Source organism: Heteronotia binoei, chromosome 8 (genome assembly GCF_032191835.1).
Source record: "Heteronotia binoei isolate CCM8104 ecotype False Entrance Well chromosome 8, APGP_CSIRO_Hbin_v1, whole genome shotgun sequence".
Lineage (NCBI taxonomy): Eukaryota > Metazoa > Chordata > Lepidosauria > Squamata > Gekkonidae > Heteronotia > Heteronotia binoei.
In genome coordinates, this window is record NC_083230.1 from 22,579,270 (window position 1) to 22,597,871 (window position 18,602).

At 44.9% G+C, this 18,602-nt stretch overlaps 1 protein-coding gene across 3 annotated transcripts in view; it reads left to right on the forward strand.

The window, feature by feature from the left end:
* Window positions 1-18,602, forward strand: part of GRM8 (glutamate metabotropic receptor 8) — a 999,131-nt gene that overhangs the window by 485,758 nt on the left and 494,771 nt on the right. For all 3 annotated transcript variants that reach the window (XM_060244808.1, XM_060244809.1, XM_060244810.1), the window contains exons 3-5: window positions 9,251-9,386; window positions 9,846-10,000; window positions 18,183-18,320. In XM_060244808.1, the coding sequence (XP_060100791.1) occupies window positions 9,251-9,386; window positions 9,846-10,000; window positions 18,183-18,320 (429 nt within the window). The remainder of the gene's footprint in view (window positions 1-9,250; window positions 9,387-9,845; window positions 10,001-18,182; window positions 18,321-18,602) is intronic.

An 18,602-nucleotide genomic window follows, 5' to 3' on the forward strand; every position in this document is an offset into this window, starting at 1 on the left:
AACCACACGCCTGAGGGCTCGGATGGTGGCTCAAGCTGAGGTGGAGTCAATGGGTATAACCTCCAGCCATATGGTGTAGGAGTCCACCAATATAAAGGAAATTTGGCTGTGAAAGGGGCTGGCAAAGTCTATGTGCAGCCTCACCCAGGGGTTGCGTGTGGACTCCCACCTGTCCACAGGGGTGCTCGGAGGATCCGGTCACATAACCTGGCAGGGCTGGCACCTCTTTAACCATGTCTTGTTCTCCTTCTCCAAGCCGGGCCACCACACATAGCTTATGGCAAGGGCCTTCATTCACACGATCCCTGGGTGTGTCAGTTTCAGTTTGCTTTATTACGGTCCATGACCAAATACACAGCACAATGCAGGCCAACAACAACCACAGGAAAATTGTAAAAATCAAGATGGACCTAAATAGGTAAAACATAAGATATTTAAAAAATAAATGTGAAAATAAAATATGAGATATTAGTATGAGTAATTAAATATGAGAAATATTACAGTACTGGTCAAACATCTTCTAACTTAATAGATATAGTACATATGATAAAAAATTAAAGATTATACAGCTCCAGAAAAATATTAACTAGAATATACTGGTTAAAATTACAATCTGTTGCCTCGGCATTGGTTTGTAAGAACCATAGAATGCAATTTGATTGCATGGGAACAAACTTTGGCAATGTTATGCATGTGTCTTGTATAAGGCCTCTAAGACTTGCTTCTGCAACGGTGGGGGAACCACTATGTGACTTCCCCAGAGTTGGCACAGTTCATCCTGTTGGGAAGTGAAAGCTGTAAGTTCTAGGCCCACCCAATTGGTGGGCCACCCCTTCCCCACCCAGTGCAGCACTTGGGAGAGGAGGCAATCACGGGTCATGTGTTTGGCCACATCTGCTGCGTGGAGGGGCCAATCCTGCAGAGTCTCGATCAGCAAGTTGTGGTGTGCCGGAGCTGGGTCAGGGTTGATGGAGCTGAGCAGGAGGCAGTTCAGGGCATCTGTGTGGCTCATCGACTTCCCAGCACAGCAGACTAGTTTGTATCGGTAGGTGCTGAGGAAAAGATTCCAGCAGATGACCCTCTGGGACAGAATCTGTGGGGTTTGCCTGTCTGGAACGAGCAAGCCAGGCAGGGGCTTGTGGTCGATTGCGATGGTGAAGGGCTGCCCAAAAACATAATTGTGGTATTTTCTTACCCCCTCTATGGTGGCTAGCGCTTCCTTCTCTATTTGGGAGTAATTCCGCTCTGCTGGGGATAAGGTGCACAAGTAGCATGCAACTGGCACCTCCCGGCCATCTGGCAACTGATGGCCGAGGACGGCCCTGACTCCATAGGGGGAAGCGTCACAAGCGATGACCACTGGCAATGTCTTGTCAAAAGGATCTCATTGGAAACAAGGATGTCTTTGACAGCTTGAAAAGTGGCCACCTGTTTTGTTCCCCAAACCCTGGGTGCTTTTTTATCCAGCAGCTTGTGGAGTGGCTTGGCAATGTTGGCTTTGTGCAGGAGAAACGAATGATACAAATTTAAAAGTCCCAAGAATCCCTGTAATTCCACCATGGAGGTGGGTGTGGGGGCCTCCACGATGGCATGGACCTTCTCAGGCATGGGGTGTATGCTGGCCACCTCGACTACATAACCCAGGAACTCCACTCGCAGAACACCCAGGGAACACTTTTCTCACGTAACTTTTAAGCCAGCTTTCTTGAAGCAACACAGATCACAGGCAGCAGCTGAACTCTTCTGCAGTGGGGGCAGCTATCAGAACATTATCAAAAAGAGGCTGGACTCCTGGGATCCCTTTAAGAATAGTGTCCATTAGAGTCTGAAAAATTCCCGAAGCCACGCTCACCCCAAATTGCAGCCGCTTCACTCTATAGGCCTCCCAGTGTGTAACTATTGTCTGTGCCTCTGCTGTTTTGTCATCTACAGGGAGCTGCTGATATGCCTGAGCTAGGTCCAGCTTTCCAAGGATTTTAGAGCTAGCCAGGGAAGCAAAGATGTGGCTGACAATGGGGACTGGGTATGCATGATCTTGGAGCGCCTTATTGATTGTGCATTTGTAGTCCACGCAGATGCGGACATCCCCGTTTGGTTTTATTGGGGTTACAATCGGGGTCTCCCATAGGGTGTGTGAGACTGGTTCTAGTACCTCCTGGGCTACTGGATGGTCTATCTCCGTCTCTATTTTTGGCTTAAGTGTGTGCGGGGCATGCCTAGCCTTCAGCCTTATGGGCTGCACCATTGGGTTCAGTTGTAGGGATACTGGGGGACCTGTGTAGCAGCCCAGTGCCCTGTCAAAAACCTCAGGGAACTCTTCACAGATGTGTGTGAAACGTTGAGGTTGCATCTGATTTTCCCCTATGATTTCTGTTCCGAGGGGCTCAAACCATGCTAGCTCGAGTAAACTCATGAGCTTGCCTCCCTCTACTAGCAAGTCCAACATGCCGTTGAACTGTTTAAACTGCACTTGAAAATGACCCCACCCCTTTATTTGCACCAGGTTCTTTTGAAAGTCCCTGAGGATGAACCCAGTGGGCCATAGCAGAGGACCTCCCACGGGGCAGATTTTCTTCAATGAGATAATGAATATAGAGGACCCTGAGTCTAACTCCATTAAGCAAGGGGCCTCGTTGAGCCACACCATGACCTTTATTTAGTTGGGGGTATTTTGGGGCAAGTTCAGTACCTGAAGTCTGCTGAGGGAGGTGGTGTGCAGCTCTGTCTCTTCTTTGTGGGCTGTTGGCTGCCTCCAATTCTCTTTCACATGGCAGTCTCAGGCAATGTGACCCATCTTGTCGTAGCTCCAACACGTGGCATTCTGGATCAGGCAGGAATGGTGCTTGTGGGGCTCCCTACACTCCACGCATGGGGCCTGATGGTGGGGTGGGGTGGTCTGCTGCCCCGAGCAGGTGGTGGTGGCTGTGCCCAGGTGGCTTGCTGGCTGGGGAGGACCTCAGTGGGTGCGCAAAACCTCATCCCTGGACTCGCCTGACTCTGCATCCTTGTGGCGGACAGCCTCTGTCTTGCGAGTGGAGTGGGACCCAGCTGCTCACTCGTAGGCCATGGAACCGCTGAAAGCCATTTGGAGAGTCAGCCCTTCCTTTGTGAAGAGCTTCTGTTGTAGTTTCTTGTCTCTGATGTCCCAAACAAATTCATCCTGCAATGTTTCCTCCAGTTTATCGAACTGGAAATTGCCGGTGATTAGGTGGAGGGCAGCCAAGTATGTGGTGGCCACCTCCCTGGCTTCCTGGCCTCTCTTGTGGAACTGGAAGCGGCTTGCAGTGATGGGTGACTTGGGCTAGAAGTGCCCATTCAGGAGTGTGACAGCCTCCTGGTAGGTCTTTGCGGTGAGCTTTGCTGGTTCATCGAGGCCCTTGGCAATCTCAAACGTAGCATTACCACAGAAACTAAGAAGCACGTCTCACTTTCAGCTGTCATCTATGATTTCATTAGCCCGTAAGTAACAGTCCATGCGCTCTGTGTAAGTCTCCCACTTCTTGGGCTGTTTATCTCATTGCTGGTTTCATGCATCTACTCAGGACACATGTAGAACAGGCAGCCCACCCCTCATGGCCCTTTTTGAAGTGGAAAGGAGGGAATGATGAAACCTGTTCTGCTGCCGTGTGGGCACTCAGGAGCTGATTTGGATACCACCACTGTTTTTAAGGTGGGTGTTGGGTCGCACATTAAACACGAGTTGGGGTGGGGTTTTCCCAACATTTAATATTTTGTCTAATTAGCTATATTCTGGTAATATATGTGAAGAGCTTTCGGCACTTGAAATACACTATGCAAGTATGACATACAGCTGTTGTTTCTATTGTGCCTTGTTTTGTGCTTGAGAAATGGAGGCTTCTAGGTGGTGACTTGCTCAGTACCACCTAATTTTTCTACTTGCTTATGTCAAAAACCTCTCCACTAGGCAATTCTGCCTTTATTATATTATTGTTGTTGATATTGGATTATCATAGAATTGGTGGATTATGTTTGCAGGCTCTGCTTAAGGCGCTCCAGAGCTTATTTTTCTCCAGTAAATCAATATATAGTCACCAGTTTCCAACATGCCGGGCATGTAGTGTACAGATAGAAAGATATAGCAACTGCTTTGTTTGTCAGGAGAGAGCTTGTGGAATTTATTATGGATGTAGGGGAAAGGCTGAAGTGCATTTTGATTTGTTCCTATTAGTGTCAAAGACATTCTTCAACACAGAAATGCTGAATTGCCCACTGTAGTTATGATCGAATGAACTGTTCTAATGTTGGAAGTGGTGTTTCTCTTGAGCCATTAAACGCTGGGAAAATAACTATTCAGATACAGCAGATTTTTTTTTGGTTAAATTTCTGGCTATCCATTCTTTAAAGATGGCAGAATGCCGTATATAGTAGGTAAGCGTTTGTAACTTTTCAGGGTCTAATACATGCAAGGGGAATGGTTTGCTTTAAAAACCACTACATGACTGGTAGTTGGTGAAAATTCTATTTAGTAAAATTTATGAGGTAACATGTTGTCCTTCCCCTGTCACACTTCTTTAAGAATCAGTTTTCTTTCCTGCGCATGGATGGTTTTAGGGGATGCTTGAAAGCTTAATGTTCTTTTCCAAGACCATTTTTCTCACTGAGCCCTGAATACTTGGGTAACAAAAAAAGTAACAGTACATCTGTTCAATATTTCCCAAAGCGTATATTATCAGTTTTTTTAAGCCACATTAATTCCAAAATAGCTGATCTCTTTATCTGATGGACTGTGTGTCAGAATGGCGAAGGTTGTTGCTCAAGATTATTTAAGCACGCTCATGCTAGCCTAAATGTATCCTTTTAAAATGTATGACACCCCAGAAGCCTCTTCGGGCTCAGGAGGAGGCGCCATCAACAACCAGTGTAGTACAATTCCCATGGATAGTGGATGCATGCCTGTCCCAGAGTCAGACACAAAGAAATAACCCAAAGCACGTGGAGATAATTGGGTGAGAACACATAATATTATATCAGTAACTACACAGTTAAACAAAATACACCAAGAACAATGTTTGAGGCCAATGGGCATCTTTAAGACCAATACAATAAAGTCTCCCAAAAGGAGACTTAGCCTGACCAGCTGAAGATGAAAAAAGGCTGATCTGGCAGTTGAGGCATCCAGGACCACTCCCAGGCTCTTCACCATCAGCGCTAATCACAGTGGTGCCTCATCAAGGGTTGTGTGCAAGCACACGTCTTCAGATACAGAGAAACAGAATTTCTTCAACCATTACATATAGGAAAGGGGGCGGGGGTCAAGACAGAGACAGAAACAAAATTGGAGATTACCAGTCCATATTTATTTATTATTCAATTTATATCCTGCCCTTCTCGCAAGCAGACTCAGGGTGGGTTACAACATTTAAAATACCACATAATAATAAATACAAGTCATACAATGTTAAAAAAAAATCACAAAAACATGATTTCTGGCGTCCACAGATGCCTCCCACAAGTGCAGGGCATATGGTGACTAAAGCAAGGACCTATTCAACGGATGCCATAGTGATCTTTTTTTTTTTTTTTAAGGCAGTTCACTCGGTCATTGTAGGCAGGGGAAGCCAAGGTCTTCAGGAGTCCACCTCTTTAACCAAAGGCCTGGCAGAACAGCTCCATTTTACAGGCCCTGTGGAATTGTATCAAATCCCACAGGGCCCTGATCTCGAGTGGGAGTATGTTCTACCACGCTGGGGCCAGAGCAGAAAATGTCCTAGCCTGGTTGAGGCTAATTGGATGTCTTTCAGTCAGTGGACTACCTGCAGATATTGCTTGGTAGAGCACAAAGCTCTTTGGGGCACATAGGAGAGGTGGTTCTGAAGATATGTTGGTCCCAGACCACATAGGTCTTTAAAGGTTAGTACCATAACCTTGAACCAGATCTGGCACTCAATTGGCAGCAAGTGCAATTGGAGTAGCAGTGGCTGAATGCGTGCCCACACAAGTCAGCAGATGCACTGCCACATTTTGCACTAGCTGGAGTTTCTGGGTCAGGTTCAAGGGCAGCCCCATGTAGAGTGTGTTACAGTAATCCAGTCTGGAAGTGACCATTGCATGGATTACTGTAGCTAAGTCCCAGAAGGAGACTTAGCCTGACCAACTGAAGATGAAAAAAGGCTGATCTGGCAGTTGAGGCATCCAGGACCACCCCCAGGCTCTTCACCATCAGCGCTAATCACAGTGGTGCCCCATCAAGGGTTGGGAGCCAGATTTCCAATCCCATCACTCCATTGCTCAGATATAGGCCCTTCATCTTCAATGGATTTAACCTTAGCCAACTCAATTTTAGCCACTGAGCCACAGCACCCAAAGGCCTGTCCAAAATTTCTGGGGCAGCATCCATCCATCAACAGACAGAGCTGAGTGTCATCAGCTTACTAATGACAACCCAGTTTATCCTCCCCCCCCCCCCCGGTCCAGCTGAATGAGGGCGCAGATGTAGATGTTAAATAACATTGGTGAGAGGGATCACCCCCTGAGGCACACCACATCTGAGTCTCCACTAACACCACTCTCTGTCCTGAACATGAAGGACGGAGGAAAATCTTTTGAATATCTTAATTTACAATGAACACTTGCTCAGAAGTCTTAAACAATGAGGCTGGGTTGCTGAAAGGAAATTGTATTTTATGCATCTAATTAAAATAATTTTCTAGTTTTACTTCCCAAAATAGACTTGGAAAATGTTGAAATCCTATTACTCATGGTATTATGCAGAGGAATAGTACAGAGTAGGATGAAAAGTTGTGTGTAGGTTCTTAATAATCTCTAGAATAGGATTATTGCCCTTCTCACTTTCACCACACACTAACTCATTACTGTAGTGATTCTCAAAGGCTCTCTTAGAGAAGAGTCACAAGTCCAAGAAAGGGACTGGTAGGAAAGGGGTGAACTGGAAGAGAAGCTCCTGAGAAACTGGGTGGAAGGTTTAAACTTGCTTCTGCATAACAGGTGAACTGCCCATGAAAGGCAGCCCGTTGCTCAGTAATGCCATGGGTGTATAAATCCTGAAAAGGAACAAATAAAATATACATTTCTTCAGTGGTAATTGATATACCATTCTTGCCTTGTATCCTAGAGAGAGGTAAGTAACATGGGGTTACTTCACATGCAGGCCCTGAGAAGAGGAGTAAATTTAGAAAGCTTCAAAACTTTTGAGGACCACTACATATATAATGTTATTGTAATAATTCTGTAAGCATCACCACCCTCACTGCTTAAGCTTAGGTTCAGTATCTGTCTTGTGGTTTTTGTTCTGCCTGGAATAACTTTCTGGAATTCTACTGGCCTGTATTGCTTGGATTAGTTAGTTGTCCTTCAGTTCAAATATTATAGCATCACAGAAGAGGTAACTTACAATCACCAGAAACCCCTTCACACTCCAGTGTGAAGAAAAGTGTGATGTTAATAAGAACATAAGAGAAGCCATGTTAGATCAGGCCAATGGCCCATCCAGTCCAACACTCTGTGTCACACAGTGGCAAAATTTTTTTATATATACACACACACTGTGGCTAATAGCCACTGATGGACCTCTGCTCCATATTTTTATCTAAACCCCTCTTGAAGCATTCGATGAAATTGCTGAGCAGACAGGTTAAAACAGATAAAAGGAAGTACTTCTTCACCCAAAGGGTGATTAACATGTGGAATTCACTGCCACAGGAGGTGGTGGCGGCCACAAGTATAGCCACCTTCAAGAGGGGTTTAGATAAAAATATGGAGCACAGGTCCATCAGTGGCTATTAGCCACAGTGTATGTGTGTATATAAAAAATTTTGCCACTGTGTGACACAGAGTGTTGGACTTGATGGGCCGTTGGCCTGATCCAACATGGCTTCTCTTATGTTCTTATGAAGCTGGCTGTGCTTGTGGCCTCCACCACCTCCTGTGGCAGTGAATTCCACATGTTAATCACCCTTTGGGTGAAGAAGTACTTCCTTTTATCCTTTTATGTTAATTTTTTAAAGCAATTCTGAAAACATCAGCCTGCTCAGTCTCCTAGGGCTGTTTTGGGGCCACTAACAAAATACTCAATAGTTTAAAACTTCCTGCCATAGCAATATAACGCCGCTGTCCTGAAGAGAATTGCTGATTGCCTTCAGTGGTCTTAAAAGGGTAAAAACTCTGTTTAGGATTGCTTTTCAAAACTACTTCATTAATAACCATGCTACATGAGGCAAGGTCTTCAAGCCCTGTGTTTCCGAAAGGTTGGATGGTGTTTAATGGTCCCTATGTATTAACTCTCTTGAGGATTCACTGCCTTGTAAGAAGAATTCATTAGATAACACCTTCAAAAAAAAATCTCTTTCAAGGTAGCCAAAGCCTTAAAGGCCACGGTTAGCTCCACCTCTGGAAGGAATGTAGAAATATATTCAATAGGTTTATGCTTTTTCACTTGCAAATAATATGAAATTTTAATTGATGCTCCAAAAGACCTTTGAGATTCTTAATGCTGGGATAGCAATTGGAATAGATAGGAGTGTCATTCCCAGGAATAGTGTACAAATTCACTGCCACTGGGCTAAAGCCACCACATAGTTTATTGTTAACTTACTTCTATACATTATCATGCTTAATAAACTGCAGTGCTCAGCACTGCAAGAGAAATATTGAGCACTGAAATTCTGTACACACAGGATACCATAAATAGAAGTCTGTAACAACATTTTAAAAAATTAGGAAAAAATTGGGACTTCTTTGGTAACCACATCTGGTCCTGCTGCTTTACCTGCTTTCAATTGCAAAATTAGATCTTTAACTTCATCAGAAGTCACAGAGGGCCACTCCGGAACTTTTAAATGACGCTTGCGCTGAGGTAACTTCAATGGTGGCTAGATTTCTCCAACAGGCCATGGAAATACGACAGAGAATGGTTCTCGAATGACCACATTTTGTCTTTTAATTATTTAATTTGGCTAAACTCGACTCATATATATTTTACTTGTTTGATGTATTTTAGCTCCCTATGTGCTTTATAATCTAGGGTTTTATATTATTTATATTGCTATTTTACTGCTAAATCTGTTCTATGCCAATAAAGGCTTGCAATTTGCTATACTTGGTAACTACATAAGGTTGTATTAGCGGATGGCAATGGGTGTATTACAGTCGCAAGATTACATTTCCAAAATGTCTTTTGCTAAGGCTATAAATTCACTAGTTCATAGATTTGCATGCCGGAAATATTTTAGAGATTTGAATCCATTTGCTTTTGCTTTCTTACCCTCCCTAGGTGGCGTTTGCATTGCTCAGTCCTTAAAAATCCCCCGCGAACCGAGACCAGGAGAATTTGACAAGCTCATCCGGCGCTTGATGGACACTCCTAATGCTCGTGCTGTGATCATGTTTGCAAATGAGGATGATATCAGGTGCTTCTATCTCTATTTTAGTCTTGTGTGGGATGGACAACCTGTTACTGAAAATTCTATTTTTATTCACACACGTTGCTAGCTCTGATGAGCTGCAGGCTGGGAGGCAATGTAGAGTCTCTTGCAGTCCTCAGGTGTTGTTACATTTAGTAACTGTTCCACAGTGGTGGTGCTACAACAACTTTCATGTCACCAAGGATGGCATGCAAGTTGTTGGTCTCAGGTAAGTAGCCATGTTGATCAGGAATAGAAGAGCATGTCTATAGTTTGTTACATAGGAACCCAAAGAGATGAAATCAATTAAAAGAATGTATGAGTAAAAAGTAAAGTAGTTGATTTAAATTCTACACACACACGCTGTCCTTACACAAAAGGGTTTGAACTAAATAAAAGACAACCAATTGCATGGATTTAATATTAACCATTTTCTGTGGGATTATCTCTTTTGTTTATTTACAGGAGAGTATTAGAAGCTGCTAAGAAAATCAATCAAACTGGGCATTTTCTTTGGATAGGGTCAGACAGTTGGGGTTCTAAAATTTCACCTGTTTATCAGCAAGAGGAGATTGCAGAAGGAGCTGTCACCATTTTGCCCAAAAGAGCTTCCATCGATGGTAAGACCACCCCTTCTGTTCTAGTGTAGATTAAACCCAGTAACTGAAGTGCACATTTTCATACTTTGAACATAGTATGATGGATGATGATATACTGATGGGGATGGGGATTTTGGATCAGTTGATATGCAATACCAAGTTATGGTTTGGTGCCACATACTGGTGCCTCACATGCTCCCTCTCCTTGCCTTGGATGGTGCATCTAACCATGGAATTTGCTGTTCATAAATTATTCTTGAATTTAAGAACTTAAGAGAAGCCATGTTGGATCAGGCCAATGGCCCATCCAGTCCAACACTCTGTGTCACACAGTGGCCAACCCCCCCCCCCAAAAAAAAAAACCCTCCACCAGTGGAGCTAGAAGCCCTTCCACTGTGCCCCTCCCAAGCACCAGAATACAGAGCATCACTGCCCCAGACAGAGAGTTCCAATGATAAGCTGTGACTAATAGCCACTGATGGATCTTTGCTCCATATGCTTATCCATTCCCGTCTTGAAGCTGTCTGTGCTTCTAGCCACCACCTCCTCCTGTGGCAGTGAATTCCACATGTTAATCACCCTTTGGGCGAAGAAGTACTTCTTTTTATCCTTTCTAACCTGACTGCTCAGCAATTTCATTGAATGCCCATGAATTCTTGTATTGTGAGAAAGGGAGAAAAGTACTTCTTTTTCTACCTTCTCTATCCCATGCATTATCTTGTAAACCTCTATCATGTCACCCTGCAGTCGACGTTTCTCCAAGCTAAAGAGCCCCAAGCATTTTAACCTTTCTTCATAGGGAAAGTGTTCCAAAACTTGTATCATTCTAGTTGCCCTTCTCTGCACTTTTTCCAATGCTATAATATCTTTTTTGGGGTGCGGTGACCTGAATTGTACACACTATTCCAAATGAGACCGCACCATCGGTTTATACAGGGGCATTATGATGCTGGCTGATTCCCTTCCTAATAATTCCCAGCATGGTGTTGGCCTTTTTTTATTGCAATCATATACTGTCTTGACATTTTCAATGAGTTATCTACCATGACCCCAAGATCTCTCTCTTGGTCAGTCTCTGCCAGTTCGCACCCCATCAACTTGTATTTATAGGTAGGATTTTTGGCCCCAATGTGCATTGCTTTGCATTTGGCCACATTGAACCTCATCTGCCACGTTGACACCCATTCACCCAGCCTCGATAGATCCCTATGGAGTGCCTCACAATCCTCTCTGGTTCTCACCACCTTGAACAATTTAGTGTCATCTGCAAACTTAGCCACTTCACTGCTTACTCCCAACACCAAATAATTAATGAACAAATTAAAGAGCATGGGACCCAGAAATGATCCCTGCGGCACCCCACTGCTTACCATCTTTCACTGAAAATTGCCCATTTATACTCACTCTCTGTTTCCTATTAATTAGTCAGTTTTTGATTCACAAGAGGACTTGTCCTTTTACTCCATGACTCTTGAGCTTACTAAGGAGCCTTTGATGAGGAACTTTATCAAAAGCTTTCTGGGGATTATCTCTTTTGTTTATTTACAGGAAGTCGAGGTAAACAACATCTATTGGGTCCCCTTTGTCCACATGTTTGTTCACCCCCTCAAAAGAACTCTAACAGGTTAGTGAGGTAAGATCTTCCCTTACAGAACCCATGCTGAGTCTTCCTCAATAACTTGTGTTCATCAACGTGCCTACTCATTCTGTCCTTGATAATGGTTCCCGGTATTGAAGTCAGACTGACTGGCCTGTAATTTCCTGGATCTCCTCTGGAACCCTTTTTAAAGATGGGGGTGACATTTGCTATCTTCCAGTTCTCATGAATGGAGGCAGATTTCAATGAAAGATTACATATTTTTGTCAGGAGACCTTGGATGTATGCCATCCAGACCTGGTGACTTATTAGTTTTTAATGTGTCTATCAGTTGTAGGACCTCCTCTCTTGTCACCGCAATCTGATTCAGGTCTTTCAACACCCCTTCCAAAATTGGCAGTTCTGGAAAGAGCAAACGCTTCTCATCTTCCACAGTGAAGACAGTGGCAAAAAATGCATTCAGCTTTTCAGCCATCTCCCTATCCTCCTTTAGTAATCCTTTTACCCCTTGGTCATCCAAGGGCCCCACTGCCTCCCTGGCTGGTTTCCTGCTTCTAATATATTTGAAGACATTTTTATTGTTGGTCTTTATGTTTTTTGCAATATGCTCCTCATAGTCCCTTTTAGCCTGCCTGATCACAGTCTTGCATTTGATTTGCCACAGCCTGTGTTCCCCGCTTATTAATCTCACTTGGACTAGCTTTCCACCACTTAAAGGAATCCTTCTTACCTTTTCAGTTTCCATTACTTTGTTTGTTATCCATGCAGGCTTTTTAAAATACCTATTTGTACCTTTCCTAACTTGTGGTATATGTTTTTTCTGAGCTTCTAGGACTGTAGTTTTAAATAGCCTCCAAGCTTCCCCAAGGGTTTTGACTCTATTTACCTTACCTTTCAGTTTCCTCTTCACATGCCTTCTCAGCTCAAAGAATTTACCCCTTTTAAAATTAAAAGTGGTTGTGTTGGTCTTTTGGGGCAACTCCCTATTTATGCAAATGGTGGAATCAATAACATTATGGTCACTGCTTCCAAGCAGTGCAATCACTTTTACATCTCTCACCAGGTCTTGGACATTACTTAGGACCAAATCCAGGATTGCTCCACTCCTGGTAGGTTCCATGACCATCTGTTCCATAGGACAGTCATTGAGCGTGTCTAGAAACTCAATCTCTTTCTCCCGACCAGAACACATATTGACCCAATCAATCTGCAGGTACTTAAAATCACCTATTATGACACAGTTTTTACATTTAGCCACTATCTTTAATTCTTTTATCGTATTATAATCATCCTCCATCTTTTGATCTGGTGGGCAATAACAAACTCCTATAGTTAAACTTCCTTTTGTGCCCACTATTTTGACCCAAAGCATTTGTAGAAGGGAATCTACTTCTCTGACCTTCTCAATCTTACTGGACTGTATACCCTGTCTGACATACAGAGCCACCCCACCTCCAATCCTTCCCTCCCTATCCTTCTGATATAATTTATATCCAGGAATCACTGTGTTCCACTGATTCTCCTCATTCCACCAAATTTCTGAAATTCCCGCAATATCTATGTTTCCGCCCAACACTAAGCATTCCAACTCCCCAATTTTACCTCAGACACTTCTAGCATTTGTATACAAACATCTACAATTTTCCAGGCAAGATAGGCCTGCAACCTTCCTCCTGCTGCCTCGAGACTTTGGCAGACAGTCCATGCTGTCTGTCACCATCGCAGTGGATAACTCTAATTCATTGCCCGGTAGAAAAGTAATAGCTAACCCTTCATCTCTTTGAGATGAGTCCTCCCGAACCAGAGACATTTCATCTCCTGTCAGCTTTCCCCCAAGATTCAGTTTAAAAACTGCTCTGCCACCTTTTTGATTTTAAGCGTAAACAGCCTCGTTCCTTCTGAGGACAAGTGGGGACCGTCTCTTTTGTACAGCTTCCGCTTGTTCCAAAAAGCATCCCAGTGCTTAACAAACTTGAACTCTTCCTCCCTACACCATCGTCTCATCCACGCATTGAGACTTGTAATTTCTGCCTGTCTCTCCAGCCCTGCACGTGGAACTGGTAGCAGTTCTGAGAAGGCTACCTTGGAGGTCCTAGCCTTGAGTCTGCTGCCTAGCAGCCAGTTTGGTGTAGTGGTTAAGCGTGCGGACACTTATCTGGGAGAACCAGGTTTGATTCCCTACTCCTCCACTTGCACCTGCTGGTATGGCCTTGGGTCAGCCATAGCTCTGGCAGAGGTTGTCCTTGAAAGGGCAGCTGCTGTGAGAGTCCTCTCAGCCCCACCCACCTCACAGGGTGTCTGTTGTGGGGGAGGAAGGTAAAGGAGATTGTGAGCCGCTCTGAGACTCTTCGGAGTGGAGAGCGGAATATAAATCCAATGTCTTCTTCTTCTTCTAATTTTTTCCTCCAGGACCTCATGACTGCATTTCCCCACATCATTGGTGCCAACATGCACCATAAACACTAGCTCCTCCCCAGCACTGTCTATCAGCCTATCTACAACATGCGTAATGTCTGCTACCTTCACACCAGGCAGGCAAGTCTCTACATGGTCAGTCCATGGTTTTGCCACCCAGCTATCTACTTGTCTAAGGATCAAATCACCAACCAGCAAGACCCCTTTACCCCCCTGCCCAGAGATGTTTCCTTGGCACAAAAGGATACCTGCTCACCAACTGAAGAAGAGGTCCCTTCTGAGGGCGCATTCCCCTTATCTTCAACACAATGCCCTGTTCCCTTTCAATCCTCATGCTCCCTGGCAGCAATGGAGCTGCCATGTTCAGAGGGGGGCTCATCTAACACGTCCCTGAGAGTCTTCCCCGAGTGCCTAACTGACTGTCTCTGGTTCTCCAGGTCAGTCACCTCGGCCTCAAGGGTTTGAACTCGTTCCCTGAGGACCAGGAGCTCCTTGCATTGAGCACACATCCAAGACTTCTGTTCAGTGGGCAGATAGTCATACATGTGGCACAGTGCAAAACACTGGAAAGCTCCCCACCCCCCTGCTGGCATTCTACCTTCATAATAAGTTTTTAAATATACAATCCCCCTTTTAAATCCTTTTGTGTTTATGTGGCTCTACTTACCTTTATTGGGAACACAAGGAAAATAGGGATCCGGGTTCCGGTCCTTCTTGGGCTGCTTACAAAGCCCCAAGAGCCCTTTAGCTCTCACCCTTTGGCTCGTGCCAAAGGCTCACGCCTCTGGCAAGGTGCAGCCTAACAATGCAAAGAGGGTGGGGCCTCAGTCTGCCCCAGGCAACACAGACACTCCCAGTGAGCAACAATCACCTACAATCAGCAACAATCACCTTCAGCCCACTCAAAACAAACACACACACACTCTCAGCAACTTCCCCCAGCTGTTTAGAAAGCCAAACACTCAGCCTTGCAGCAGCGCTCCTTTCCCGTTCTCTCCCAAAGCTCAAGTATGCTCAGCCTCTGTCAAAGTGCAGCCTTGGATGTATCATCCAAGCCAGAGAAGAATCCATGGGCTGTGACTTTTGCCTCACTTTGAAGATGCATGTTAAACATAGGGAAGCTCATAGTCAAAGGCAAAGGAATTACTTTCTTTGGTGGCATTTCATGCTGGAGGTTGTACTCAGTTTCCCACTCCCTAATCACGGGATAATATCCTACTGTCAGCAGTATATCTCTTTTCACTCATCCTCCTCTGTATGCCTACTTATAGATGCCGTCCGGTAAAATGAATTCTAGGCCTGCTAAATAAGCTGCAAAATAATTATAATAATGGATCCCCATCCTCCTCTTTTGAGTAATGAAAAATATCCTGAGCTACTCCCCCCTCCCCTGCTGTGTTACTAAGTTTTCTTCTGTCCTAGAAACAGAACATGGACTTGGAAGAACACCTAAAGTGAGGCTAGCAGCTAAGCAGCACCAAGCAAATTCCATGAAATAAAGGGCTTTTAAAAATTAAATTAAAAATATATATATATATATTTAAATTAATAAAGCCTACACCACTTTGGTGTAGTGGTTAAGTGCATGGACTCTTATCTGAGATAACCAGGTTTGATTCCCCGCTCCTCCACATGCAACTGCTGGAGTGACCTTGGGTCCGTCATAACTCTCTTGGAACTGTTCTGCTCAAGAGCAGTTTCTGTCAGAGCTCTCTCAGCCCTAGCTACCTCATTGGGGTGTCTGTTGTGGGGAGAGAGGAGGGAAAGGAGATTGTAAATCACTCTAAGACTCCTTTGGGTAGTGAAGGGTGGGGTATAAATATAATCTCTTCTTATTCTTCTAATTATCAGGGTCAAATGAGGGATGCAGGAGCCAGTGAGCTGTTAGTGTCAGAGCTACCTGTTGGAGACCCTGTATTACATGATCCCTGTTTAGTCATAGATAGCAGCTTGAATAGTCTAGAACTAGCTGGAGCTTGTCAGAGCTCTGAAAGAAAGCAGGCTTGGCCATGGTCAATAATTGGATGAGAGACCACCAAGGAATACCAGGGTTGGTATGCAGAAACAGGTCATGGCAAACCACCTATACTCATCTCTTGCCTTGAAAATCATATGAAGAGTCACCATAAGTTTCTTGTGACTTGATGCAATTACTTATTATTGATTATTATTTGCTCCCAGATCTTAAATTAATAACTTATGGAGGGGAGAGAACTTGAATTACCTGAGCCAGATCAACAAAGTGTGTTGCTGGTCATATCGCCCCTCTCCCTTTTGCTGGTAATTTAAGCTTGGGCTTGTCCAAAGCCGTGAGCTGAAGGGCCACAACCAAAAAGGTCTTGACTCATTTTTTTGGTTTTGTAGCCTGTGATCCTGTGTGAGTTGTGCTGAGAGAACCAGGGTGACTTTATATCTCATCGTCCACTGGAAGTGCCTGTTTGGAATGTTGCCATTCAAATGGTAGTTTTGTATATTTTATATGTAAGCTGCTTAGAGTCCCTTGTAATGTGTAAATGTTTAAATAAATAGATTAAAATAAAGCAACCTGTGAAACCCCCCTGTGCTGCCCCCCGTTGGTGGGGAAGCCGCCATGTTGTGGAGGGAGGCTGGGGAGCCGCTGGGGCATCAGATGGTGGAGGGGAGACTGTGTTACATCATGCAGCTTCTACCTCCTCTGAGTAAGGACCCTCAGCTTTTCTCTCTCTCTCAGTGTGCCTCCTTCTCCGATTTCTCTCCTCCCCGGCTATTGGCGTCCCTTCCCCTTTTGTGCCTCACACCTCCGTTTCTACTGTCCACCACCATTCCTATTCCTGGCGCTCCTTGTCAGTTCCCTTCCCTCCCATTCGTGCCGTCCTCCCAAGCTCCATGGTCATCCCGCTCCCCTGTAGGCACCTCACCCTTAGTCCCACCCCGAGCATCCGCTGGTGCGTGTGGCCATGGCTCCAGGGGGGCCACCATCATTGCCCTGTCTTGCAGCGTTCCACTGCCCTGGCTCCTTGCCGGCTGCTCTCCTGGCTCCGCCCTTGTCTCGGCCACCTGGCTCGGCTTCTTCTCCTGGCTGCAAAGCTGGGCCTTCCATGTTGCCCCCAGCCCGGCCACCCAGCCCTGCCACACCGCTCCGCTGAGCCCCCAGACTGCCCACCATTGAAAGGGCAGGTAAAGTGGCTCTGGGTCCTCTCCCCCAGCATCCTGTCTGCTGCTGTCAGTCTCTTCCTGGGTGGGGTTGCAGTGTGGGGGGGAAGGGCTCCGACCCGACAGGGTTGCTGGCATCCCAGGAGGGGCTGGGTTGCCACGGCCCAGACACAACCTACTGAAACAGAATTTCAAGGAAGAACATGTGCTTTACTAAAATGACAATAATTCATACTGAAAAGCTTTATGCTGTATGGAATCGCATCAAGGAGCTCCGAATGAACTACAGAGTTTTGATTTTTTTTTAAAAAAAATAATCAGTCAACATATTTATATAATGATTGAGTATGGAGCAGCATATGAGATTTCTGCATTTTCATGCATGTGAGAGTGTCAGAGGTAGTTAAGAGGGCAGAGGTAATTCTAACTGGGGCTTCCCCCCAAATAGTCCAGGGTTCAGAGTAGCCATTAAATGTTCTTGTGAATCAGTAGTTCCGGGTTATTTGTGTAGTGATTTATCTGTTGCAGCTGCAGCTGCTTCTTGCAGGGGTCATTTTGTAGAAAAATAGGTGGTGGAGTTCATTAGCATAACTCATTAGCATATGCTGCCCCCACCCCAGCAAAAAGCAACCCAATGCAAGAAAGGAGAGCCCCAGGTGAGTGAGGCCTTCTTGGGCTGACTAGAGATCCAGCTGGCCCAAGCAGGCCTTGCTCGCCTGGGGCTCACCTTGGCCACCCCCCCAGTCAAAAGGCCAGCAAGCCACCCAACCACCCAAAATCACATAAGAAGTGAAGAAAGTGTGGCATGGGCTTCTCCAGGGGTTAATGAGGGCTGCTGGGGGCTCCTGGGGGCCAGAGATGCTGACAGCCATGATGAGCCATGATGGTTTATGGAGTGTATGGAGAGCCAACAGGAGAGCTCAATTTGGCCACCACCATAGAGAAATTATTATCTATGATATTTCTCTTACCCAACCCACAAAGATTTCAAAGATTTCACTTCACTTAATGAAATGTGTTGTGATGCTTGTTCTTCTCTATCTCTTCTTTTTGATGTAGGTTTTGATCGCTATTTTAGAAGCAGAACTCTTGCAAATAACAGACGCAATGTATGGTTTGCAGAATTCTGGGAAGAAAATTTTGGATGCAAGCTTGGTTCTCATGGAAAAAGAAACAGCAATATAAAGAAATGCACAGGTAACCTGCTTGCATTGTTATTAGCTTTACATTTCCATTTGGTTTGAATAAGGCTCGTTTGTGATGTCTTTGTTATGTTTGCTTTGTTACAAAATGGAGGCAATGAGGCACCCTTATAAGACACCAGATCTGATGTTTCAAAGTGGTTTCCCTAGAGAGATGGGCAGCTCAATCCTAACTTCCATGGGAGCCAGCTATGGCATAACTGCTGCGCCACCAGTAGACTTCTTAAGGACTTTGGCATGCTCGGGCATGGGTAGTGGAGAAGAGTAGCTTACAGCG